This window comes from Phoca vitulina, unplaced genomic scaffold, assembly GCF_004348235.1.
Source record: "Phoca vitulina isolate PV1807 unplaced genomic scaffold, GSC_HSeal_1.0 scaffold136, whole genome shotgun sequence".
NCBI classification, from domain to species: domain Eukaryota; kingdom Metazoa; phylum Chordata; class Mammalia; order Carnivora; family Phocidae; genus Phoca; species Phoca vitulina.
In genome coordinates, this window is record NW_022589839.1 from 282,779 (window position 1) to 310,135 (window position 27,357).

Sequence of the window (27,357 nt, forward strand, 5' to 3'; positions counted from 1 at the left end):
CTACGGCAATGGAGTAACTTCATATTCATTCTGAGTCTTCTTAACATGTTTTACTTGAGCTGTGGAAATGGGTGATAGAGATGGAATATCTGTCCACGCTAAACCGATGGCTAGAGTACAACTTGGATGAGAAATGTACAGTTGAAATTGACCATTTAAAAGACGATTTGTCACACACAGTTTGCATCCATGCAGACTGATAGATTTATAATTACATTATGTACAAAAATGTTTTAGTTTATTAAGGCAACCACAATTTGGATACTTTGTCCAAGGTGGCTTCATACAATTGGAGTGGTGATACCCTTTGAGCATTTTCTTTTCTTTTTTTTTTTTTTTCCAGATAAGAACACTTACTCCCATTTGCTTTTAAGAAATAATCATCAAGAGATAATGGACTTATTCTATTGTCTTTTTGTTTCCTTTTTTCAACGACCTATTATGATAGTTACTTGTATGAAAATTCACATACCAAGGCATTGCTAGACATTTGTCTTTCTGGTGGGTCTGGGGTTTCAATTTTTGGTGATCTGTCAGTTATTCCATTTGCTGTGGGTTTATTAAAACCGTTTTATTCTGCCTATTCTCTGCTGATATGTTTTAAGTATAAAAATAACCTGGTTGACACCCCGGCCAACATATCCTCGGCTGCTCTAAATCACTCATTAAAAAGGCTCTATCAATACTGAGCATCTGTCTCACGATGACTGGGATTCAAAGCCAAGTTCCTTGGGACAGCATGCCAAGGGTGAACATTACAACACACATAAAGTTTACATTATTTAGGCGTGTACCAAGGAAAAGGCAGCAAGTAAGTTAATGAAAAGGTATATGGAAGTACAATGGGCAAAAGGAAAACTAGGAACTGACTACGCTAAATCTCAGCGTGTGGTACAGAGGCGGCGTGCGGAAGAATACGAATGCGTGTCTAAGTTGCCTATCACTAGAATTCCACCTTCTGATGACGAATCCATCTGAGAAACTGTATGGTTAACGGAAAGATTCAGGTCACCTGAAGATGATGTGGGTGCCCCAAAGCCTATGCGAGCTTGGAAAAACCAAAATAAAAGTAAAAAACCAATTAAATGGAAATGGGTTACAACAAAGCCAGTCGAGAAATCTGCAGCTTTTCTCCCCTTGGAATGTTTCCTAATTGAGGGTGCTTCCCTTTCAATTTTCCTGGCCAGCAAATGCAATGGAATCAGAGACGCACCTTGGATGCAGGAGGTCAGGTGGCTGTCAGAGAGCACCACCGGCTCTTTCTCCTCCTCCGTGGGTCTTCTGCTCGCCTGCAAAGGATCGAGCCATACTGAAGTGCCGCGTGGTTTGGAACTGCTGTAAAGCACAGACAAGCTTCTTTTGACGGCGTCCCCCTGCTTTGCTTTCCCAAGAGCTACTGATGGATCCACCCCGTCATCTGGCTCGATTGTGCCTGCCCAGCTTCAGGAGAGAGGGGCATCGGTGTCCCTGCAGCGTGGGATTCCGCCCCCAGCCCGGCTCCCTGCACTCCCCAATGTGTCAGTTCCCCCGGCCCCAGGTCCAGACGCCCAGACCCACCCTAGGGAAGGCCATCGCTCTCACTCCCTCGGGACTTCCTCTGCCTTTTGGCCTTCACCTCCTCTTCCTGGGGCAGGGGCTGCTGCGGGGGCGGCTGCTGCGGGGGCTGGGCGGGAGGCTGGGGTTTGTGTTTCCTCTTCCCTCCTCCTCGGGGGGTCTTGGGCAGGGGCGGGGGCGGCGGCGGCGGGGGCGGGGGCGGGGGCGGGAGGGGCGGCGGCGGCGGCGGGGGCAGGGGCGGCGCCTCCCGGGCCATGTGGATGACCGCCTCGATGGTGGCCATGATGGTGTCTTGGGTGGCCGCTGGCTCCAAGACGAGCGGGCTCAGGCTCGGCTTCTGCCCCCTCTTGCTGGGAAGGTCGATGCATTTTTCCAGCACCGGCATTTGGTCTCTGGAGTCCTCGTCGAACTGGGTGGGCTGCTTTCGGGGACGCCCTCTCCTCTTCTTGACGAAGTTGTTGCCTGTCTTTGATTGTCTCTGCAGCCGCTTGGCCTTCAGGATCTTGTTCACGTGGTCCAGGTTCTTCTTGGTGGACAGGATCTTGGTGTAGTTGCACATCTTGCGCACCTCGCACTGGATGGCCTCGATCTCCCGCCGCTTGAATCGCTTCTTCAGGGAGGAGTTGGCTGTGGGAGAGGAAAGAGAAGACTGAGCACGGGAGGCAAGCTGCCCCAAACCCAGCCTCGGCAGTGACAACTGGCACTGTATTGGGCTGTGAGGATTCTGGAGAAGCAATGCTGAGGATGTGACCCGGTATCTATTCTTCCTTTCTCTTTATGAAAATGGAAAATAATAAAAATAAACAGCGGTTAAATATCTTCTCTGGACATGGCATTCCTATTTATACCATTTCAATCTCCACAACAATTCTGTGAAATATTCTTGTTCCCATTTTTAAGACTTAGAAACCAAAGCTCCTACCTTGTAGGAAGCTCTACCCTGGGGGTCAAGGTCAGAATCAATGTTCCCATGACCTTTCCCTATTATAACTTTTATTTTTTATTCAGCCTTTTGACATTTGATCTGATTGAATTTAGGATTAGGCTATGCTTTCTCTTTTTGTAGAAGATGTTGAATGAAAAAAATGGCCAACAGTCCTTTAAAACAAGCAATCTGGATCATTCCTACGTACTATCAACCTCAAAAAAGACATACCTTAACCTCATGGGGAGTATGTATGTAGGTGAACCTATTTACTTCTAACCCTCCTCCACAGAAGGGGGGATTATTTTCTGGGACACTCTATTTGGGATGACACCATTTCTCTAATTTTTGCCCCCAACGTTCTGCATGTGAAGCTGCCTGATAGTGTCCAATGACCGACTCCTTCTTAACCAGTTCATCCTCTGGACACCTCGAGGGAGATCAGCCAGGTGTTTCTGAGTCATTCACACTCCCACTACTCGGCTGTTTGTTGTTTGCAAAGAGCTCTTTTCATATCCTGCTGGCCAGATGCACCTGTATTGCAGGAGTCAAGGAGTCCAGAAGTCCCTACTGCCACCACCACTAACCAGCCTTCAGAACCCCTTCATTTGCAAGTTCAGACACTGTGAAGTGTGAATGGCTTCAAGACGTAGCAGACCTTTCCCCCTTTAGGTCATTTTTCCTCCCTGTGCTGTTCATGAGCAGGCACACGTGTACATCCATGGGTATGCGCGTGCGTGCGCTCACGTGCGTGCACACACACACACACACGGGCACTCGCACATACTCTGCTGCCCCACCTTCACACTGGCCCCTCCCTTTTTATGAACTCAAGAAGTGTGTCCTCACTTAGTTTTTTGCTGCCGTGATACACCCTAAATGCTCAACCCCAGAGACACCCATGGAGAAGATGCTGACCCTACCAAACATTACGAGACCGACAGGAAATGTGTTACGGTTTGCTGTGTTATTCCATGTTTTTTCCAGCCAGTAGAGAGGCGGAATACGTATCTTAAGGGAAATGAGGAACAAAAATGCTGCAAACATGGATACCACTCTCGCTTATTCTGGGGCACTCCCACTTTATTCCTTTCCCTGCTTTACCCCCTTTCTCTCTCATGCCGTGCCTGACACAGAACTCCAGGAGGGGATTATTTGAAGTTATTTATGCCACTGGCTTTATGGAGTGGGAAGCTCTCAGTTCCACAGGACAGGTCAAAATGTTACTGCTTTTGGCCCAAGGTCATTGTAAGACTTACTGAGCAATGAATAACTACTGAACAATCTTTAAAATAAGTTATAAAGATCAAAATAGAACAAAGGCAGAGTGAGCTTCTGAGTACAAAAATAAAATGTTTGTAGTTAGTGTTGTGAAAGAAAAAGGTTGCTCGATTGTAAGTTCTCAGACGCGGGGACCAATTTTTGTCCATCTTTTTGTCCCTCACAGAGCATGGCATGGTGCCTTGCCCATGGATGGCATTTAAAAATTGTTTTTGGACTGATGAATCACACTAATCATTGCTGCCTTAGAATCACAGTCTTCTCTAAAAGAGATCTAGTTTGGAATTTAAAGCAACCACTGCAAATAGAGTGACAGGAAGAGCTAGCAAGCCTCCATGTCCCAGCCGGGCAATTTACCTTGTCCACACAGTTGGTGTGTAAATGAGAAGGAGTCAGAGGTACTCCACAAAACCTGGGGCATTCTTCCAAATACAGATGGCATTTGCATTTTACCTTTTCATTAGCTTATATCATCTTTGGGGGGAGAAAATGCTATGTAATATATAATATAGCATACAGGTAAAAAGTAAAACATTTTTAGGCAATTAGCTGGCAATATTTGACCGAGTGAACCTTGACTGGAAAACTCTATGAGCTGCAGGTCACTGGGGATAAATACAAGCACTGGCTTGTCTCTCGCCGGGTTTTCTTTTTAGCATGAAGTGCGAAAAAACAAACAAAAAAAGGAACCCAGTAGATAATACCATATTCAGTCATTTGTTATATGCTGCATAATATTTTATTAAGCCTTTCCATTGGAAAGTGATTATGAAATAAGTTGATTCTGAGTAGTGTAAATGTACCAAACAGTACTAAAAATATCATTAGCAACTCCTTTGCACCCACCATTCACATTGAACAAATGTTAACTTTCACAATATATACATTATTTTTTTAAGGAAAGAAAATATTATAGATTCAGCTAAGTCAGTGCTCCTTTCTCCCTTCTCTTCCCTCCCCTTCCCTGCCCTCCCCTTCCCTCCCCTCCCCCTTCCCTCTCCTCCCCTCCTGTCTCCTCCCCTCCCCTCCCCTTCTCACGCTGGTATTTATACTCTTACTGCATATGCATGAACCCATATTAGGAAAAATGACCAGGCTGAAACCACCCAATGCTGGTGATGCTGTAAGGAAGTGAGGACCCTTGCACACGGTTGGTGGGAATGGAAACTCCTATCCTCATACTGGAGAGCAGCTGGGCAGTGAGCACTAGCAATGAAGATGGGAGTGCTCAATGCCCCAGAGATTGTGTCCAGGCTGCCTCCTTTACCCATTTATAGCAGGAGGCCGAGAACCTATAAGGATGTTCCTTGAAGCTCAGAAGACTGAAAACAATCTAAATGTTAAAGGGATAATCAATCAGTTGTGATACATTCAAACAACAGAATATTATACATCTGTCAAAAAAAAGCGCTACACATAATGTATCAATGTGGTTAAATCTAAAAAAAATGTTGGATAACAAAAGTGAATAAAAGTACTTGTAAATATAGTATTTATAACATTTTAAAAACACACAGATTCCCTTGAATTTTTATTTCATTTTCAACATCCAGGTGTGGAGGTTTAAAGTAACTACAATGCTTTAGTAGAAAGGCAGGCAAGGGGGTGTAACTGTACATTAAAAGAGACTTGAGAGAAAAAGGACCATATTTTGCTGCCAGTTTAAACAAACTGTCAGATCATATTTCATGAATTCATGGAAATCTGAATAGTGTCTGGGCATTTCATGATATTATTTAACTACTGTTTATTTTCTTAGGTGTTTGGCAATTGCATTATGATCATTTTTTAAAGTACCCATCTTTTAGAAATATTTGCTAAAATAGTTATAGATGAAGTCACGTGGTATCATCTGGGCTCGGCTTTGGAACAACAAGGAAAGGAGGAGGTAAGTAGAAGTATTGACGAAATAAGATTGACTCTGAATTGATATTGTTGAGCCTGAGTGATGGGTACACAGAGGTTTATTATGCTAGTCTGCCTTTGGTATATACTCAATAATTCCGTAATATATGGTTAAAAACCTATACATGGTAAGTGCCAATAAAATGTCTTTCTTAGAATCTTAGGACTATAGAGTGCTGGGTCTCTATTTCCCCTAAATCATTTTTGAAGGATAAGAAATGTCCTCAGTGGAAGTGCACACATCATCTCCCTAGAAAATTTCTGCTGGTAGCTCCCCTCCTGGCTTAATGGGATGAGAGAAGGAATGAGTGCTCTGGGTTTTATGCTGTGATCAGGGCCCAGTCTCCATTGATGCCATCAGGTGTGAAGACTTAATATCCCTCTTTCTTTTTTGACATTATAAACTTTGGAGGAGGTGGTTCACAGCTCCTGGACATTGTGAATATTATTTTGTCCTTGTATGTATAATCCAAATACTTCAGTTCAGGTTTGTTCCCACTGCGTATGAACCACAGCAGGGTGCAGGGCAGCAAGCAGGACTCTGTGGGGTCAGCTGGAAACCAATCCGAACAAGGACGAACCCCTTAGCCCCTTCTTCATCTATTACATTGGACAGTTAGACTAGAGGCTCTCAAAATTCCCTTCTAGATTTAAAGATTGCTGCCATTCTTTCCTATTCTCATTATCAATTGCCTTCCCAAATGTGAGGTGGCTTTCTACAACATTTATTCCCTCTAATGATTTTGAAATCCTAGTGGTGTTGGGGTGGGGGGCCTTTGGACTTGGCAGGGTTTGATATTCACAAATCTTTCTCCTTATTGCTTATGACTTCATTGTCCCTCTAAATGTTTTCAGATTTTTCTCTCTTCAAATTGTTTCATTATTAGACAGTAATTTCTGAGCTCTTGCAGCAAAGATTGATTCCATATTTGCTCTCTTTCTTATAATGGATCCATATCTTGTCTGTTCTTTGTTAGTTTAAAAAAAATAATTATGAGTGGCCAAGGCAAAATGAAAATTCATGTCTTCATAACTCTGCAAAGCAAATCATCTTCTAGACCTTTCTCTGTCTTTAAAATTGTCATGCAAATGGTTGACTTGGTTTTGGGCCCAGATCTAGCTTTTCTATCTTTCTGCTCCCATTATCAGAAGATTGGCTCATCAGCATTTGTTGATTTTGTCACATCTTTTGTGATAATCAAAGACTGGACTTAGCCCTGCGTTTTGCGCTCGGACTTTGCAGATGAAGGACAGGGACTGTGAGCAAGATAAAGGCTAACAAGGCTTCGTTACATAGAAAGTTGCCCCCAAAGAGGTGCTAGTTGTTTGTCCACGTGCAAGACACACCCTAATTTAAACAAGAAAGTTCTGGGTGCATCAGAAAGGGAAGTAAATTCATCTCTGGATTCATTAGGATGTTTCTTGCTATTTAAATATCCCTCCGGGGAGGTGGAGTAATACTGGGGACTGTTGAGCTGCCTGGAGTGGCCTTCCCGGGTGGAAGGGGCTGGAACACCACCTTCCTCAGTCAAGGCAGAGAGCTGCGGTGGGAACTGCACTGGATGGTGATTCACATTAAGATCCTTCCAAGGCCAAAGCCTCGTCTTTTCTTTGCACTCCTAGGGTCCCCAGTACAAGCTCATTCCCACAGTAGTACACGAGCTGGTATACACTACGTGGTCAGCAAATACAAGCTCAAGGGAATTCACTTGTTTAATGTTCTCCCATGAAATCGTGCCTTTTGGGGGAACTTCATACTTAACTCAGTAATGATCTCTTGTTTTCCTAATGCTGCCTTTTATTTTTTAATGGGATGTATGAAGCAACTTGCCTTGGCATGCACACGTTCTTCCTTTTTCCTTAGAATTTAAATTAACCTTATACAATCCTGGCCTTAAAGGCCCTTTTTAAAGAAGATGGCAAGTTGCTTCTGCTGCCGAGTCCTCTGCAAGGCGGGGCACATCTGAGTTGCTGTCCGTCATCAGCACAAATGCTATAGTATTGCTTTCCAATTTCAAAGCCGTAATTTAGAATTAAGGGTTAGCAGATGTGGGAGATTTGTCACGATAGAAAGGTGCTTTCATTCTGTTTTTAAAGGCATCTTAATAGAGTTTGGGGTTTCTCTGGAAACCTGACTAGCTTGTTTGAAGCACAGTCCCTGCTTGATTCTCCCGGGACAGCTTCCTAATAAACTTAGGGGTTTATTGTGAAGGAACTTCCTGTCTGGGCCGCAATGGCTTGGGGGACCCTGGTTTCGTTGTGCTCTTACTTCACATTCTCCCCGCGACCAGCGATGGGTGGCGGCAAAGTGGGCCTTTTGGCTGATGGAGAAATGAAGTTGGGGTGTGCATTTTACATGGGGAGCTCTGAAGAGGCAAGGGCCACCAGGGTGCCTCCCCTAGATTTTCTGGGAGGCGTTACCAGCACGAGGGATCCAGGAACTTGCGTCCCACTTGCCTGCGCCACCCTGCCCACCCTGCTCACGCCCCCCTGTGCCTCTCCAGCTCTGATCACCTCTTCCCTAAGCCCCTTCCTTAGTGCGGTGCGCGTTCTCCCTGGAGAAGACTCTCCACCCGACCACAAGAAAAACATATGAATAGTGTCTATTTATATTACTTCTATTTTATCTAAAAAATAAGAACTAAGTTAAGCATCCTAATGCTTAATATTTGGAGCAACTGTGACGGCCTTATGAGAACTGTACATCAGATGATGTGTCACCTGTCACAGTTGGACAGGGGGGACCCAGGAGAAGAAGGAGAGGCCACATTCATTTAAAGGGTTGACAGGCATCCCGTGAGTTCGTGACTTCTGGGGCGTTGTCGTGTCCTACATTCAAAATGCTACAATAGGTCGGCCCTCCTGGTTCATTTTAGAAAATCAAGGTCTTCGAAAAGAAAAAAGAAATACTTCGAAATAAGATCAGGAATATCCATGAAATAAGTTATATGCCATGCGGAGTTTTACCGGTTTCCCTTAGCAAACTGTATAAGAAATACCATTTTCAGAGATGAATTTTGGCAATTTCTTGTATAAAAAGACAAGGGTTCTAAATGTCCTCACCTTTTCTGTGCTGTCAATGGGCTGTCAGTAAAAAACACAAACAAAAACTTAATGTCTCGTTAGGGTAAAATGGGCAAGAATTTAACTGCTTTTAGGAAGAAACTCAATACTCGAGACACAGCATTTTTGAAAACTGAAATGTTTCCACTGTTTGGCAATTTTGTTGCTGAGACGATATATTGTAACCTATAAAATCCCTTAAATCTGCAAATTAAGAAATCTCATAAACAGAGTTAACTTTCAAATGAAGAGTTTCAGAGATTTGAACTCGTTAAAAAATGCAATGCCTTTTGATATGCAAGACCATCTGATTGTTAAAGAAGTTGGTTAGCCAAATTTCAACAACAACCTTTGCTTAATTGATGGGTGGGATTGAAAAAAAAAATAGTATTTTGATTTAAGCAAAATGATGCACTTTCTCTTTTTGGACGTATGTTTATGTGAAATAGCCTTTTAACCTACAACATCTACTAACAAATATTGAAACAAACAGAATTTGGAATCAGAGCTACAAGTTGCTTTATCACAAGTGTTATAAAAAAAACAAAACCCAAGCTTTTCAAAAAAGAAGTATTCAAACTCATTCAATCGGCCCTCCTGAAACATTATTAGAAATATTAAAATGAGTGTAAAATTTTGATGACAGTGAAAATATTTTTGTTTCATTAATAAAAAATGAAATGAAATTTAAAATCATTTTAACAATATGATTTCAGATGTATCTCAACTTTTTAAAGTTTGTATTTTAAAAGATGAGTGCAAACGTTTTGAATATGTATTTACATGGGGTAACTGTTCAAAATTATGTTACTGATATCACCATGTGATCAAAAACCAGGGCTGCTTTGAGGTTGTCCTTTCTCTTTCTAAACTCCTGAAGCATTTGTTCACTGCGTATTTCATTCTCAAAGATCTTCACTTTCTAGGAGTGCGCGGCGTACGAAGCCTTCACACTTCTTGAAGACACTGTGTGCTCTTCTTCATCCCCTCCTAACAAAGAGTGCAGGGCCTTTCTCACAGTACATGCCTGCTTAAGATTTCTTGCCGGGTTATTTCACATCATAAGCTCCTGGAGACCAAAGCCTGGATATCATTAATCTTTATATTCCCTAGAGCCGCTTTAATTGAATCGCATGTAATTCCGAGGCAGTCGGAAGAGTGTCCTCTCCACGGAGAGCCTCTACAATGGGGCTGGAGGCAGACCTCCTTTCTTCGGTTAGGCAGTCCTGAGGTCCTGCTGCCCAGGTTTTCAGAATCCTTGACTTCTCTGACCACGGGGGAATAATGCCAGTCATCTCAGGAGCTGAGTTTGGGGGAAACCACTTGTGGCTTTGGACAGATAAAGGCGGTGGTAACTTGTCTCCAGAGAGAACCGGCTCCGAGCAAGAACACACAGCTAGGTTGCTCTGAGAGCCTCCAGGGGAGGTAACCGGGACTCCAGGGGGTGCTGAGAGGGTTGGGGGGGGGAGAGAGCTCAGAGATCGGGGCACCAGCAGCAGCCGCCACTGTCTCTAAGGCTCACTGGGCATATTCATTAGTAGGCATTGCCCTGGAGGGGTCCACAAAGGAGTCTTTCAGAGCTGGGAGTCTTTCTGGGGGTGATGCTTATTAGGGCCACCGTGGCTTCCTGGGCTGTTGGCGCGGAGAGGATTGTGAGTAGTGGCACTCCGAAACAGGCATATGAGGGCCACGGAGGCCTCCTCTGTTCCTTTCAATTAACTTTGGCTTTTGTCTGTTGCCTGTGGCTCAAGCCCCAGCAGACTGACTAGACAAGTTGAGAGGCTGGAGAGAAATGCAGTTAACGCCAAAAAGTTTGACGCTACATCTGCTGAGTCTCACAGCACGCCAGGTGGTCACACGGCGGGGGTGGTCGCACCCTCTCAAAGGGCTCTTTATATTTCTTTTTTTTCCTTTCCTCTCAAACGTGGCATAACTGTATCCTTAACCATAAATACCATCCCTTATATAATACACCAATTATTGTAGCTGTGTGTTCGTACTTGATTGTGAGAGATTTTTCTCTCTTTTAAATTTTGAAAAAAAAAAAAAGAAAGAAAGAAAAGAAAAACAGGGAAGAACAAAGAAGAATGCACCAAACATGATCTTAGGAAAATGTTCACATTTTTAATATTTAGGCTCAGCTAAAATAAACCCTGTTGACCATGCTAGCGCTTGAAGAATTCCATCAAATGGTAGGTAATCCATGCTTTATTTTCTTCCTGGTTTTAATAATTGCATTTGTTTACTTAAATACTCAGGCTGGTTATTTATGACCTGATAGAAAACATATTGCCTGGGACATTATGAGAATAAGGTTCTAGTCTAGACTTTCCACCCCTCAGTTCTGTGCTTCCAGACAAATATCTTGACTTCTTGGCAGGACCCTTACTAAATAAATACAATTCTGTTAAACAAACAAAAAAAAACCAAACAAACAAACAAAAAAAGTCAAACACCTCCAAGTCTTCTCTGTTCCAGGTAAAACCCCTCACTTTCTTCGTCTGTGTTTCATATGAAATGAATTCTAGACTATATTCCATTTTGATCGTGTTCCTCTGGAGATTTTAGCATCTGCCAAATCTCATCTTAAATTTTGGTGCCTGGAATTGAACTGATTTTCCAAGTATGAAATAATTATACAGAAAGATCGGGTTGATTAATTTCTGTGATCAAGGCACTATACTTCTGTTAATGAGAGCTACATAAAAAATAAATAAATAAAACCTTCGAAGTCTCCCCCCCCCCCCGCCCCGCCCCAGCAACATTACACTGTTGGCTCATATTAAATAGAAGCTCAATTAACTCCCTTAGATGCTTTCATATAAACTGCTACCAAACCTGGCCATTGCTATGTGGAATTGGTTCTTGAGCTTAAATACAAACTTTCTATTTAAATCTGCAAAGTCTAATTTTATTGGTTTTAGTCCAGTGTTCTAGTCTGTTACGAAAGTTTTGAATCTTAATTTTGTTTTCTCAAAGACTGCCCAGATTTGTAGAATTTCCAGAGGGTTTGAATACCCTCAGAGTTAACAACTGTCCCTTTAACTCCTTCTGGGCATGATTCAAGTGACTCAAAATGCATGCTATTATTTTTCTCTTTATTGAGGTTTTTCAAGAAAAAAGATGGCAATGTACACAACAAAATATCCCTGTATTCTTCATAAAAACAACAAGCATTGTCTCCCCATTGCTTGAGACTTTTACATATTTCTGTGTCTGTCTGGTTAGCAGGTGATGGATGTGCCACAGAAACAGGACTTCGCATTGCCTACAGGTGGGTGCCCGACTCTATTATTTCTGTCGGAGAGGATATTGCATCTGATGTTGGATGGGGGGGGGGGGATGTCTTACATTTGTCTTTTATCCAGAGGCAATTCTCCTGCCCTAGTGAGAAAAGGAAAGACAAGGAAAGGGAAAAAAACAAAACAAAACAACAACAACAAAACAAAACAATACTCAGTATGCGTCTAGTGCTTTCCAATTTCTGCTGGAATTCAGCTTAATGAGGACTCTCATTTCAATATTAATCTTTTTGGTCCCCTCTACATTGCTTGTATCTCTCTGGCAGCATTTCATATAGTCTGTCCTGTGTTAAGATTGTGGGATTAATCTGCATTTCTCTCTCCTTTCAAACTGTGTTTTCTTAAGGAACAAGGACCATGCCTTATCCATTCTTATTCATTCTTGGAAGAAGCATTGACTGAGCCCACTCCGTGCCAGGCTCTGTGCTAGACACTCAGTTCCGTGCCTCCCTCCCCCATGTGACCAGCACACAGCTCAGCTGACTTATTTGAATTGAAATCAATCTACATGACTTGACCTAAACCAACACTTACTGTCTATTTTGTAAAGGCTGTGTGTGAAATATGAAAGGATTTATTGAAGGGGATCCAAATCACTGTAAATTAAATTAGATCTTCACATATTTCAGCTGTTCCCTACTCTCCTCAGAGCACCATTAACTGTTTGGAGTATCTAAGCTATGACCAAAAACACGGAAGTACTGTGAAATATAGACTGATATCCAAACCACTCCATAGGTGAAGTGGAGATTCAATGCCAAAAATAAGTTTGGAATTTACTAAGTGCCTTTAAGAAAAGCAGCTTGAACATTTAAGCCCACAGATTGGTTAAAATTATGGGGCCTCTGGAAAAGGGAGGCATGTACATATTATATAATACTTACCTAACATCAAAAAAAATGGGAGTGAGAGACAAAGAGGAAGAGGGACAGAGAGAGAGATAGACAGGAACAGAGGATGAATGGTCTTTTCACTGCTGAACATTTGGATCAGAATTACATGGTATATTGTGGGGGAGTGGTCATATGTTTTCTTGGCAAATATCTATACGTATATTCAAGTTCCGAGCGCTATGCCAGTAGTTTTTTTTTTTTTTTTTTAAGTTTTCCCATTACCTTTTTTTTTCCCCCCAAATACAAGCTTGGACAGACTCAAGGCAGCAAATACTTCTTCCTCAGTTTAAGATTTGACAATTTAAGAGGAAAAAGCTCATTCATCATCTTTCCCTTTTAGAGACCATAAATTATTGGCTCATATACCATGTGGCTTGGATTCTAGGAAAAGTCAGTGTAAACAAACCCAAGTTACAATGCGTGGAGTAAGAGAGTGAGTCATAAACAAAACATAGACATATGCTCTCATATAAATAAGGGCCTGGATCATCAGCTTCCCAAAGTCTGCTTCCCATTAATTACACAACAAAATGAACTTTCCATATGTAAAGCCCAAATCACTTAACTCTGGCATCACGCATGAGACAAAGACCAGGACTGTGACTATTTAGGCACTAACAAACCTGGATTTCAAAATAAAGGAAAGTCCTCTCAAAATACCTCCAGGTATTGGAGGGCAAGATAATTCCTTGGAAGAGTGTTTTTGAGCATTGAAACTATACCTAGCCACCCAGGAACTCTGCATGAGGCTGGCCTGCATCCCCTGCTGAACTGAAAGGTAATATGAGGCTTACTCTCTTTTGTTCTGAGCTCTGTCATCTTTATGGGGCAAGCCGTGGGTCCAGGCCACACAGGGTGTTCAGACATCACTGGGATCAATGAACAGCTGAAATTCCCTCATTAGTACCTTCTCTCTGTCTTTTGAAACTGCTCATTGGTAGCAGAAATGCATGTTTCCTCATTATTGCATGAAGGCTATCTGGTCTCCCTTAGTTTAACGATGTATCAAAGACACATGCAAAAATTGCTGGGGAAGAGGATTCAACAGGTGGAAATTCTGAGAGGGGGAGGCAGCCGAGTTCCCTCCTTGTGTTCCTTTCCAAAAGCAGACCTCGTAAAACAAACTAACAGAGTGAATTACAAAGGACACTTAAACAACAGATGTCACATTTTAGGAGTCCTGGTGGGGGTGGGGAGGTGAGAACAAGGGCTTTCATTCTTTGCTAGGGGCGGGGTGTGCTGGGTTTTTGATCATTCATTTACTCGACATTTACTTTGGTAACATCTACTTTGTATCACACCATGGACTCTGAGGTAGCGTGCCTGCAGCCATGTGAGACTAAGGGAAAGGGGAAGAAACGATCCTTTTTGGAGCACCCACAGCGGGCTGCAGTATTTCACATTTCCTCATTTAATTGTGATCACAACTGCATGAGGACATTACTACCTCTGTTGTACAGAGATGAGAATGGGAACCTCCAAGGTTGAATGGTTTTCCCCAAGGCACACATCTTAGAAGTGATGGACTCGGGATTCAAGCGAGGGCTGCCCTATTTCAAAGCCAGTTTCGTACCATATTTCCTTAAGGAAGCAAAGACGACGGGGAGCTAGAGAGAGTAAGAAAGCTTGGGTTTCCCTGTTACTTTTCTACTATTGACTGCATCAGAGTGCCAAATTTCCTCTCAATTTCACAATCTCAAAGGCCTGTTCCAACCTCCGAATTCCATAGTTAAATAACGTAAGATGTTAGTACCGACTACTCGTGCTACTTCTGCTAGATGGGGTGTCCCTGCGCATTGTTTTGATCCTGTTACTCTGTCCAGTCCAAATGCCTTTGATGGCTCCTTCTAGGGGGCCAGGCTGCCAGGATAATGAGTGAAGTTGGGTCAGGACCCTGAAGGAAGATGGGGGGGGGAAGGAGAAGAATGAGAAACAAAAGAGAATATGGCCCATTTAATGGGGTGGATGTTATTCTGTATCAGTCAATTGTTGCCAGGTAGGAATCCGAGCCCAGAGTCATCAGGTAGTCTGAGTTTCAAAAAGCCAAAACTCTTGATTATTAGGTAAGTCTTCTGATGTTGACAAATTAATTTTTTTAAGAATGTATAACCCCCTGTCAAAGTACAACTGCAGATAGCTATTGACTCATGGTTGCTGTTTTGCCATCATTGCCTCTCACAAGGGTCACTGTGCCTCATTCTAGAATTTCAGGGACTCCATAATCTGACACCAAACCTCTCTTGCATCCTCACTGCTCATCATCTCCACATATACTCCTACCTCAGAGATGCTGTAAATCTGCCCCATCTGCTTGTCTGCTTATTTAATTCAATCCATCCCCAGAAAGCTCTTTCAGCTCTTCTCTTCCCGGATCACTTTACCATGTCCCTCGAGCTCCCTAGTACCATTTGGTTGGAAGTTAATAACTTGTCAATCGCTCAATGATATCTCTGTTAGCATCTGAGATTGTTCTTCAATTTATTCACTCGTTACTATTATTTGGCCATCTCATGTTTTGAGTCAGGCCTTTCCAAATAGCATGAAAGTACCCCAGGGCAGGGGCTGATCTTATACTTGTAGGTATCAGAGTGGCAGGTACGTAAAAATTATTTGACAATTGTAACAAAGCCTTATAGAAGTTCCGGTAAGATGAACTTGATATAGCATTTAATACCCTCACTGGTAGGGGTGGGGGGCTTTGACTGTGCTCTGAGATAGGAGTATTTGGAGCAGGGAGTGAGGATAAAACTTCCAAAGATAGTTAATGGATGTTATGATCTGAGTCATAACATGACTAAATTATGACTTAACATGATTAAATCATGACACAGCATGACTTCATTCTTGACATGAGAGGGGCCATGACACAGTGATATATTGTTTTGAATATGTGATTGGTGTTTTCGTCTGCTATTTCTTTCTCACTGCTGCCTAAAAGGCAGAAATTACTTTTTCTTTTTCAGTGATGGGGAAACTGAGACTCAGAAGTCTCAGGAAGACTCAGCGACTTACCTACAGGAACGATTAAGTCCTGCAAGGCTATACCATAACCCTGGCCCTTGAATTCCTAATCCATTTTCCACTATATATCTGTGTGGTGGCCAGAAAGAGTCCAGATTTCCTAATTCCCTGCAGGTAAGGTTTGTACTTCAGTTCATCTGTCTGGGCTCAATTTCCTCATCACCGTCTGCCATGAAGAGGTTGGCAGAGGGCCCTTCGAGGCTGGTCTAACCCAATCTTGTCAGGTCGACTCCAGTTTAAGCAACAAGAGAAGGAGATGCCCTGGGAGGATGCAGTGGGATTATTTCAGTGGCTCCCAGAGGTAGAATGTCTGTTTGTCTCTCTGTCACGCCTGTCTCATAATCCTTACTCTGCTTTCCCTCACTGCCTCCTTTCTCCCTATCCCTCTCTCTCTGTCTCTTTATTGTAGACTGACTACAGCCTGCCTGGGCCACTAAAGATCATTCTTAACGACAGTCATTACACAGTTCTTCCACGTTGCCTGAGGCCATTTCCACAGCAATGAGCAGGAAAGACCTTGCCTCCTTTCTCAACAGCTGGGCACACTATGCCAACTTCATTGGAACCAAGAAGTTTTTCAAAAACTCTTCATTAATTACAGGAAACCCAAAGCACGGTCTCCCCCTTCTCATGAACACAGTTGCTTTCAGTGGCCACTAAATTATCTCGCCACCATTAAACCAACAATCTAATTAGACCTGTGGAAACGGAAAGAGCCAGAGAATGAGGCAGGCACACCACTTTCATCTCAAAACTGATCATAAAATATTTGTGCCCTTTCGTTCCTGGCCACATAAAATCTCCCCCTTGAAGAAGTTTCTTTTCATTCTCTCCGATTTATAAAGAGGAGCTTGAATATTTGATATAAAATGAGTATCTTAATAGAAATCACTTCACATAGGGGAGGTTTTCTTTGCCGCATTTCGCCGAGCGTGGAGCCCTCATTACAGTAATCGCACCTGACTCCCCCTGCGTGTGACGTCTCATAGCCAAACCTCCCACTGGGCTTCGGTGGAGGTGGGAATGACACCATCACCGGGAAGAAGAGAAAATGTATTATTATCATTACTCTATTTTTAAGAGGGTCTGACTGTGGCAGGAGGTGGGTGGGAGCATAATCTGTACGAAGCATTCAGAGAAGATAAATTGAGTTAAATTCCTCACAGACACAGCACTTTTCAAACCTGTTATTATACCTTCTGTCTTTCCTAAAATCTCAACTCTGGAGGAAAAAAAGAGTTAAATCAAGTCCAGACATATTTATTGAGTATTTGCTACACACCCAGCACCGTGCAAGGTTCTTGACACCCAAATATGATTACAGGTTGCTTAATAGCCTGGCTTTTGCTTCTCTTATTTTCATCCCTTAGAACAAAAGGTTCTGGGAATTTATGAGAGACTCGATACTCATCAAAGGGGACAAAACCGAAATAGGAAATATGATTGCTGCTCTTGGGAAACCAGTACTCTGGTCACAACGCGAGACACTTATATATAAAGTAATTAAATTACAGCCTAGCTTTCCATTGAGTGGCTCATCCCCCAAACACCATAAAAGAGCCGAGTGAGGAGAGATGCAGTACAGGCTCCTCTTCTCTGAAGAAGCACATACTTCGTACTGAACAGGCTGTGCTATATAGGCTGACACTCACCTTGAAAATCATCTCCCCCCGAGAATATCCCCGTGGCTTAGCCAGGAACTGGGCGGCATTCCTGAACACAAGACTCTGGAGGCCCCAGAGGTCCCTTTCAGTAGCTGCTTCTGCTGAACATTCTTAGGATGGCTTGCTGTTTCTGGTACTGATATGGAAAATAAAGGCAAATCACTGCCTCTCGACTCAAATGAATATAACGCTAAAGTATGTGTTTTCATGCACCAGATGGTTTTACGCAGCAAACAGTTGTTGTTTAGTTCATTTTGTCTAATATTCAATGATTATCTATTGTTTGCCCACCTGGGTGCCAGGTACTGGGGGTTTTAAAGTTGAATAAGATCCGACAATAGGGGAGGGGACGGTCCATTGCGGGACATAGGCATGAGCACAGACGCCGTATTGAATGTAGGGATCAGTCACCAATGGACTTCTAACAGGGAGCCCTGGAGGACAGAGCGTGAGGCATCCAACTTGGCCATGGGGTGGTTCTCCAAGTGGCTATGAGGCAAGGCTTCTTAGAGTTGAAGGCACCTGCCGAGTCTTGAAGGATGATCATGAATTAGCCATCTATGTGGCTTGAAGGGTGGATGAGGAACATTCCAGCGTAGAAATCTGATGATGGCAACAATAATAGCAAACGCAGCAGTGGCTACAACAGCGCTCATTTGCTAACCTCTTGCTATGCGCCAGGCACTCTGCTAAGATTTTCACAAGGACTATCTCATTTAGTCCTCGCCATGATTCTCTACCCTAGGTAATATGCTTTCCCCCATTTTATAGATGTGAGCACTGAGGACTGAGATCAGCCAGCTCTCAGTGTAGACTATCTGAAGCAAGAACACCTGCATTCAAGTAGAGCAGTGCATGGCCCGTGTGTGGGGTGAAGAAGAATGGGCCAAAACTTAGAAACAAGGCCAATAGAAGGTTGCGTGTCTTTTCAGATTCCCAGAGTCATCATTTTAAGGGCTGCCCCAGGATTCATTATCTAGGGAAATGTACCTTTGTTGGATTTGCTACCCACTACTGATTACGGGCCCAGACTCTGCCAGGTAATATGTTAACTTGAAGATTTTTGCTCAGAAAATATGCAAATGATTTCTGACTGGTAGAAAAGATAAGCCCGGAGGTTATGATTTTATTGCCCATTAGGACATTAACTGAGCAATCTCGCTTGATGTTCTTTCTCCAATGCTTACATTCCTATAACGTCCTGCCCCTCTAATTCTTCTTTGGATCAGCTTTATCCTTGTTAAAGAGTTGAATGAATTTTTGACATGAGTTTTTAGGGTTTTTTTTTTTTTTTTAATTACACTCTGACAGTGGAATTCCAAAGGAGTCTGGCGCTGGTTAACATTTCCAAGGAGATGTGGCTGGAGCAGAAGGCAGGGGCTAGATTCTGGAGTGTTTGGTGCTTCTCTGGGATGTTTATAGCTGTGGCCATGGGGACAGCTCAGCTGTCCACTAATGAAATCAGAAAAGAGCTTATTTCCTCCTTTTGGGGCAAAAAGAAAAAGAATTTTTGGAGGTTTTACAGAAGGCCTTTGCTGTGATGGGATCTTCAGGGAAGCACAGAAGGTTCCAACCCTATTGAGTCTCTTCATGGCCCAGAGCCAAGGGGAGGGGGGCTTTTCCATAAGTCCCACATTCAGGAGAGCTCTCTAGGCAAACAGTCATTCTGTGTTGCTTCCACTTGGGTCCATAGGCAGCACTTTTCAGGCAAGCTGAATAATTCATTTTTAAAAATAAAGCTTTAGGGGCGCCTGGGTGGCTCAGTCGGTTAAGTGTCTGCCTTCAGCTCAGGTCATGATCCTGGAGTCCTGGGATCAAGCCCTGCATCGGGCTTCCTGTTCAGCAGAGAGCCTGCTTCTCCCCCTGCCCCTCACCCTGCTCGTGCTCTCTCTCTCCCTCTCACATAAATAAATAAAATCTTTAAAAATAAAATAAAATAAAGCTTTATTTTCCCTAGGACTTTTCTGAAAGTTTTCTACTGTATATTTTAAGTGATTAATCTGGCCTTGCAGGAATTTATTTTATAATTTGAAGACTTCTTCAATTTGTATATTTATAGCCCTTGGATGTTCCAAATCCTATTAACTTGTACATTTATTTGCTCTATTTCAGTTTAAAAGACAAGACTTTTGGCTGAATTGATATGCTATTTTGGTTAGGAGCATCAGATGATGATTTCACATAGGCACAAAGCAAATAAAAAAAATAATTTTACAATTCTTATTGAAAAAGAATTCATTGCTTTTTGCATCTGAATATGATTTCATTACTCCGGGCCCCTCTCCATGGATGGAAGTTGGTTAGTCGAAAAATCAGGCATGCTAGAATATGGGGGCCAGAAGCAATTTTCATGATTATTTTGCTCCAGCTACTAGGATACTGGATTTCCTTCTAAATCCATTAAAATTAAGAATGTATTCTTTTATTTGTGAAGGTAATTTTTCAAGTTTAAGGTTTTGCATCTTGATTACAGGTATATGTCCGTTCCAATGGTGCTGATAGTTTGGTTAATTATTAAATGGTTTGCCTAAGACCAGTCTCTGCCTTCAGAAGCAAAATGTCTAAGCATTTAATGTACTTGTGAAATTTATTTGTTTTTTTGTCCTTTATTTTGTACTTTGTTATTTTATTATCACTATTATTTTTTAAGTTTTTATTTAAATTCCAGTTAGTTAACATACAGTGTAATAAGAGTTTCAGGTGTACAATTTAGCGATTCAACACTTGCATACAACACCCGGTGCTCATCACAGCAGGTGCCCTCCTTCATCCCCCTCACCTATTTTACCCCTCCTTCTACCCAGTATTTCCACTTACTCATAGGCTCTGGTTGTTTTAAACAAGGCCGATCATACAGGTTTAGAGAATAATGGATTAGCCTTCGTACGAAACAGAAACTATGAGCTGTGCCCACCTGCCTCCCGCTGTTCTCTCTACTGGGCCACACCCTGAGCAGTTGAGATTGGATCAGTGATAGCAACCCTGATACATGTTTTTTTCTCCTTGGATTTAAGATGAAAGGATATTGAGGGTATGTGTGTGTGTGTGTGTGTGTGTGTGTGTGTGTGTTCCAACTAGACTTTCAGGTGCAGGACAGTAGAGATTCTGTTTTCTTGGCGTTTTACTGAATTCCTACAGAATTTTTAATCTATTTACTAATGTAGTCTCATCTGAAATACAAAGGTCGGGGGACGTTTCGGTAGTGAAATCACAAATTCTCTCCACATTGCATGACCTTCCTGAGAAGTTAGGTCAATATGTAGGAGAGCAGAAAAATTAGCCTGACTTATTCAGGTATGGATTATCTGATATGGTTATTAAATCATGACTGGGACAGCGCAATAGAAGTTATTTCAAATTATGCATCACTTTGAACAAACTTTATTGAAGCCTTTACTGCATTAGCCCTAATTACTCACAAGGATGATGCAGTGCTCCCTTGAATCAGACCCTGCACTGTGGCCAGGGACTGTGGCTGATCGATAGCTATTGAGCAGTTTGGTCACGAAGGCTGACCTGCTTGAGCCCCAGTGGCAGCCACGGCCATCCCTCCCTCCCAGTAGCTCACAAACTGACATGTTCTCCGCCTGGCCTCCCTCTCCTGCAGCTCGTCTTCTGCCTCTTCCTTCAAATCAATAACTTTATAATCAGCATGCTTCCCAGACTCCGAGAAGCTAGAAAATTGCCTTAAACAAAACACACACACACACACACACACACACACACAACCACCCATCCATCCATCCATCCACCCCCACCCCACACACACTTGAGCTAGAAAAGACATGTTTTTAAACCTCTGACCCACATCCATTTCTCCCATGTTATAATGTTTATAAAATAAGGTGGGCAATTTTTTTTTTAAACCCAAGATCACCTATTTGAAAAAATACTGTTAGGGCTCTAGACTGATGAATCATTTGGCAAGTATTTACCAACAGCCTACCACATGTCCGTCAAATGTTTTCCATCTGATTGTTAACGTCCAAGACGGAGCATGTTTTTCTCCAATGTCTACCGCCGTGTCTAGCGCTGTATAATCACGCAGCTACGGTCTCACCACAATCCACTTCACTCAGTGATTATTTATTGAGCATCTACTACGTGTCAGGGCCGCACTAGATATGTTAGCATTCATTACTTTAAAAGGAAAAGAATTTCTAATTAATTGAATTCCTTCAGTATATTTTGTATCTCAATACATGATTTCTTAAATTACTTTTGCTTTTGAAGACACTTAGTTTTACTCTCTTTTCCTCCCCCCCCGCCCCCACTCTGCACTTGTCTGGGTCTTCAAAACCGCTCTGTAAAAATGATGACCTACTGGAAACAGGCTAGAAGTACTCCTAAATTACCTTGCTTATAGTGAAAGATGAAAAAGGGGCCCCAAAGAAAACAAAAATGAAGTGAACTGTCTCAGCAGAAATATATATGACTAATGCACAAGCACACAACTGAAAGAAATCAAACCAAGCTACTATTTATTAACTTTCTACTGTGTGCTTGCCTGTGGTTAATGCATCAAATGATGAGTTTCACTCACTATTTCCTAAAAGAAGTAGGAGTCTATAATTAGGGAGAAAGAAATCTGCCTTTGCTAATGTTGGGCTTATGACAGAGGGAGAATCCACTGGAAACCAGGCAATAAATCAAGAAGTTTGGTTTCCAATCCAATTGCATGACCTCAGGCAGATCTCTGAATCTTGGAAGCAATCACGTGTGCATTGCGTGTGAAACAGGGCGTTGGACATGAGCCCAGGCTGTGTGACCCTAACTCTCTCAGGTTTGTGGGAAGCCATTTATCTGTGGGGAGCGGAATCTCAGGAAGGTCTGGCCTCCAGCACCTGGGGAGATCTCTGGCTTGTTTTCTCCCCAAAGTTCTGCTTAGCAGCCTGAGACCCGGAAATGGACCAAATCTGTGCAATTCTCCTGAGGGTCTCATTTTAGCACTGCCAAAAATAAACAGCCCATTCCTGCATCCTGAAACAGGAGAGCTTTGGCTCAGCTCTGATTACCAGAGAGGCAGGTTTAAAAGTTTAATACCCACCTGTTTCTATGCCTGTTTAGCATATTTGTAAATGACTGAGTGCAAATAGAGGAGGCGAGCCCTTGAAAGCATGGGGTCCCAAGAATGCATTCTCTCACTCTGAATGGAAAGAGCCAAGAGGGGAGGAAAATGGGGGGGACCACCTGTCTTTTGCCTCTGGGAAATATCTGGGCTTGGCAAGCAAAGGCATAAATATACAGGCTAATTTCTAAATCCATAAAGGGAGGTCTCCAGAGCTTAACCAAGAAGGTTGCGTAAGTAATTATCGGGGTGGATAGTGCAGACTCCAAACCAAATCATTCACTCCAGCCAAGTGATCGCTTCTCAGAGTTCCAGGCTTGGCACCAGCTCCTCATCCAGGACTATGTCCACATCGCTCCCTCTGCCTGGACGCTCTCCTGCAAAGGTGCTCCCATTTGTCAAGTCTCAGAGTAGTTTCTTCCTCACTCACCTACGACTTTCCCTCTGACCTCTTCCTGTTCTCACTGTAGGCATCATTTACCTGGCATTTCCACCAAGAACTTTCACTTCACACCTAGCATGTGAACAGTGGGTAGATTCACGATCCTGTTTGAGAGACTATCCCATTTCTCCTAAGCAAGATTTCCCAAATGGCTGAGAAGAATGGCACTTCCAAGAGATGTTAAGAGCTATTGCAAGAAAAATGGGTTCTGTGGTCAGATAAGATTGTAAAGTTCTGAGTCTGTCCTCCCTGGAGCATCACAGTGCAGACACTGGTCAATTAAAGGCTCTGAAAAGCCCTATGGAAAGGAAGCAGGTATAAAGCAGCATTCCCTAGACTCACTTAACTATGAAAATATCTGTTATCACAAGACACCTACTAATATTTTGCAGAACTCAATTTGGGAAACGTCACTCCAAATATTTCCTTCTGTTATTTCACTCGGGCACATTTTCTAATTACCGGTAATTTCCATGAAGGAGGTAGGGATGATGACAAGTTGAGTTCTTTGCTCAAAGCATCCTGCTCACTGAGAAGATGAGTTTAGAGTGAATATCAATAATGAGCCTCTTCCTGGGCTTCTAATCATAATAGGCATTTCTAAATACTATAATACGCTGAACAGTTACCAGCGCAGTAAGTCCACGCTGTGCCCTCATTCTGCATGCCACAAAGAGAGCAAGAACCTAAACCATGGATTCCACCTCTGAGGTGTGTACAATAGAAGTGAATAGAAGACAGTTCTTCTGTAGTGTCTGAGTAGGTAGCAGACACATGGTAGACACTGGGTGCTGCGTGCATTCGGGGGGGAGGCTGGGCCTTCAAGGTCTGTGGGATGTAGACAGGAGTTGAGGAAGGCTGTCCTCAAAGAACAGCATTAAGCCAAGCCCAAGGTCTGCTTTCTTGGCAGGAGGGATAAACATGGCAAAGTGGGGGCTGGTGCACGCACTGGTGGGAGATTATGTGGGGAGCAGAAGAAGGCAGAGCAGCTGGGATGTCTGAAGGAGTTTATATTTTATCAACTGCCAGTGAGGGATCTGGTGACTACTGAGGAATTCCTGACATCATGGGGTAGAAGGAATCAAGGCCTCTGACAAACTCTGATCACTGTCTCCCACCCCCAGTGAGCAAGGGAGCTATTCAAATCCAGTGGCCGAGAGCAAGGGTACTGGACCTATGTTGGCATCCTGACTGGCCACAGGTTCCTGAGGTGAGTTTCTTGACTCCTGGCTTCCTCTTCTGAACTGCGGACATAGGTATTTACTTCAGAGACCTCTTTTATGCGTCACGTGAGATTAACACAGATAAGGCCCTGATGCAGAGATTAATAATTACTAAGGCTTGACAAAAAGCCATTAATACTGTTATCATTCAGTTCCTACTCACGGGCCTTTGCCCCCAGGTCCTGAGCTGATCTTGAAAACTCAGTGTGGAAACACGCTCGGTGTCTACGGGAGGTTGCTAAGCGGAGAACCTATATTCCACAGCACACTCCCTGTGGGCCTTCTCCGTGCCCACCTTCATGGGGGTGAACCCAAAGCCTCTGCCCAGTGCTCACCTGGATCAGACGTGGCTGCAGATGCAGCAAGGAGCGAGAGCACTGGGCTCGGGGGGATTGCCACGCTGTCAACCGCGGCTGGCTTCTTCCTGGTCATCATGGTGGACGCGGAGCCCTCGTTCTTACTGTGTGGTGCCGTTTGGTCCACTTTTAGGTGGGGACTTGGCATCCCTACAAAAGAACAATCCCAAAGCTTGCAGTTATTTGAAAAGAACAGGAAAACAGACAACAGAAAACCTGAAAGTGAGCTGAGAAAATTGTTAATTCACCTGCCCTCCTTCTGGTAGAACAAGAATGAAATTTTAGAACATTTAAAGAAAAAAAATATTAGCAGCATGACTGGTTTTGGTTTTGTGGCTGAGATCAGTGGTGACAACATTCTAGTTTGGCTGCATGGAAGCAGGGGGACAGGCCCAGTGAAGCAGGATAGGCCAGCAGCTACCCTTTGTCTTCTATGGGTCAAGAAGCCCATCTTCACAGAGGTTGTGCTGTGTGCAGCATGAAGGGGAGAAGGGGACCCCACCCTAGCTTCTCATGTCATCTGGCTGGGGACACGAGACTAAAGGAGAAGAAAAAATCGGATGGCACAGGGCGGGCGGGCTTGGGTGTTCTTCCTCCATTCACGTCCTAGGTGCCTGGGGAGCGCTAAGGAGTTCAGGATTAGTGTGGGGAGAAGTGAGGGAAGGCTTTCCAGAGCTTATGCTAAAGCAGCAAGGAAGAGGGAAAGGCATTCTTGGTGCCAAGAAGAGCACACACTGAGTTCTGGGTGGGGAAGGAAGATGACCCAGACGCGAGGCCGGTCTGCCGGAGCAGAAGATGCCTTGTGCGGGCTGGTGTGTAGCAGTCCCATGGCCGAGCGAAAGCTGATGTGGGGGCTTTTCAGCCTCTGGTCCTAAGAAGCATCATAAATCATGTCTTTGTGATGCTGAAAAGCGCCTCTTGTGAAGTGCCTCTGTAAGGGCCTGGAACTATATAACATATTATAGAGCTATCCTGGAACCTTGCTTCCGAGGTTCGAACCCAGGCTCTCTTATTTTTTAGCTGTGTGATCATAAGCAAGTTGCTTACCCTCTCCAAGCTCTGAGATTCCTGAGCTGTACAAATGGGGTGGAACCATATAAGCTCACAGGGGTGGTTGGGAGGATCCCGGAGGCAATTAACGTAAAGTGCTTAGAGCAGTGGCCGGCACAGACTCCCGGACAAGGAAGCGTTTCCTGTTCCTATTACTCTTATTATCACCACTGTCGGTACTGCAGCTGCGGCTTCCTCAGGGCAATGGAAGGCAGCTGGCAAAGGCTCCGTTCTCTTCCCTGACCTGCCCAAGGATTTCTGGGCCCCATCTGCATCCCCAGCTGTAGGAACGTGGCTCTCCAACTCGTCCAAGCCCAAGTCCAGAGGCTGGGCGTGTCTGAATCCATGTCAGATGGTCATCCATGCAGAATTTCTTCATTTCTAGGCTACCTGCCGCTGACAGCAACAACAAATGGGGCTTTATCCCACAGCTCTCGATCCTCGTTTGTGCAACCCAACCACCGTGGGTGATTTAGTCCTCTCCCCGAGTAACGTTACGTTGCCGCCACACGGCAGCTCGGGGGGGTCAGTGGCAGCCCCATGAAGTGTGTAGTGCAGAAGATACCAGTTTCTTAATTTTACAGATGAGGGAAACAGATTTCTGAGATGTTAAGAGATAACTAACTAAAGTCACACAGCCCTAATGTCAGGGCTGGGAGTCTGCAAGTAGCCAGATGCTAAATCCAGGACCCATGGATCAGCCCGGCCCAGCTGGTCATCTTCTAACACCTGCCCACTGCCCTGGTCGGCCCACAGCATCGTCCACATCAAGGGTGCACAGGCCCTAGCCTCACACCTGGAAAAAGCACCTGTAAGCATCTAAGGAAGAAAGGCATGTTGACATTTTCATTGATCTACTACTACCTTCCTCCTACTCTCCATCCCACCCTCTGAAACTCCCCCTCTGGTGTTGTGAATAACAATGCCATTTACACTTCTTTGGATTTTCTATTTCATAGCATTTTGACGGTGGAGGTAGACAGACATCAAATTCTGCGACAGAAAGATTGCAAGGCATGACCATCAGGAAGCCAGGAAGGGCAGCAAACGTGGGCAGGATGTCCATTTGTGAAATATGCAGGGGTGTTAGGGATGGGCTAGGCGTGCACACATAACACATGTAACACACATACAGAACCACCCACAAGGAGATCTAGCCGAACAGTTAACAGTGATTATCCTCAGGAAGGAGAGCGCAGCAAAGTTTGGTGAGGAAGAGGGAGTTTTTTTACACTTACTCCCTAGCCTTCTTTCTTGTTAATAGTTTCAAAGCCACAAACATATTAAACTTTGTTTCCTTTGAGAAAATAAACAGACTTTGGGGGTAAAATCTAGAAGTCTACCAGAGCACAGCCTTTGGGGTAGAATGCTACGCTTGAACATCTGGCTGCTAACAATCTCAACTGGGGACAGCAGCCCCGGGTCTGACGGAAGTCCTCCCAGTTCGGTCCCCCCACTTGGGTACTCGCCGTGCAACCCGGGGCATGCTCCCATTAAATGGAGGCAGGTGGGCCTTCCATAGCCATAGTGCGCCTCTGGAAGTCCAAGCCGTCCCAGAGTTCTGTTGGATAACAGCTCCTCTGGAAAAACCCACTGATACGTCATCCTTG

At 43.8% G+C, this 27,357-nt stretch overlaps 1 protein-coding gene across 1 annotated transcript; it reads right to left on the reverse strand.

The window, feature by feature from the left end:
* On the reverse strand, window positions 1–25,139 carry LOC116628859 (SET-binding protein-like). The gene is made up of 3 exons (XM_032399183.1): window positions 24,677–25,139; window positions 1,770–2,181; window positions 1–121 (listed from the first exon to the last, which is right to left on the reverse strand). Exons 1-3 carry the CDS (start codon window positions 24,843–24,845, stop codon window positions 1–3), a joined length of 702 nt encoding a protein of 233 aa, XP_032255074.1. The 5' UTR covers window positions 24,846–25,139.
* Between the last annotated feature and the right edge of the window lie 2,218 nt (window positions 25,140–27,357).

What these genes read in the sequence shown, in the direction of transcription:
- LOC116628859 (XM_032399183.1), bottom strand. Translation starts at nt 24,845, where the DNA reads ATGCCAAGTCCCCACCTAAAAGTGGACCAAACGGCACCACACAGTAAG. An exon ending in TGCAGCCACGTCTGATCCAG is followed by an intron (nt 2,182 to 24,676) that starts GTGAGCACTGGG and finishes CCTCTCCCACAG; the next exon opens with CCAACTCCTCCCTGAAGAAG. An exon ending in CTGCCCCCGCCGCCGCCGCC is followed by an intron (nt 122 to 1,769) that starts GCCCCTCCCGCC and finishes TTCTCATCCAAG; the next exon opens with TTGTACTCTAGCCATCGGTT.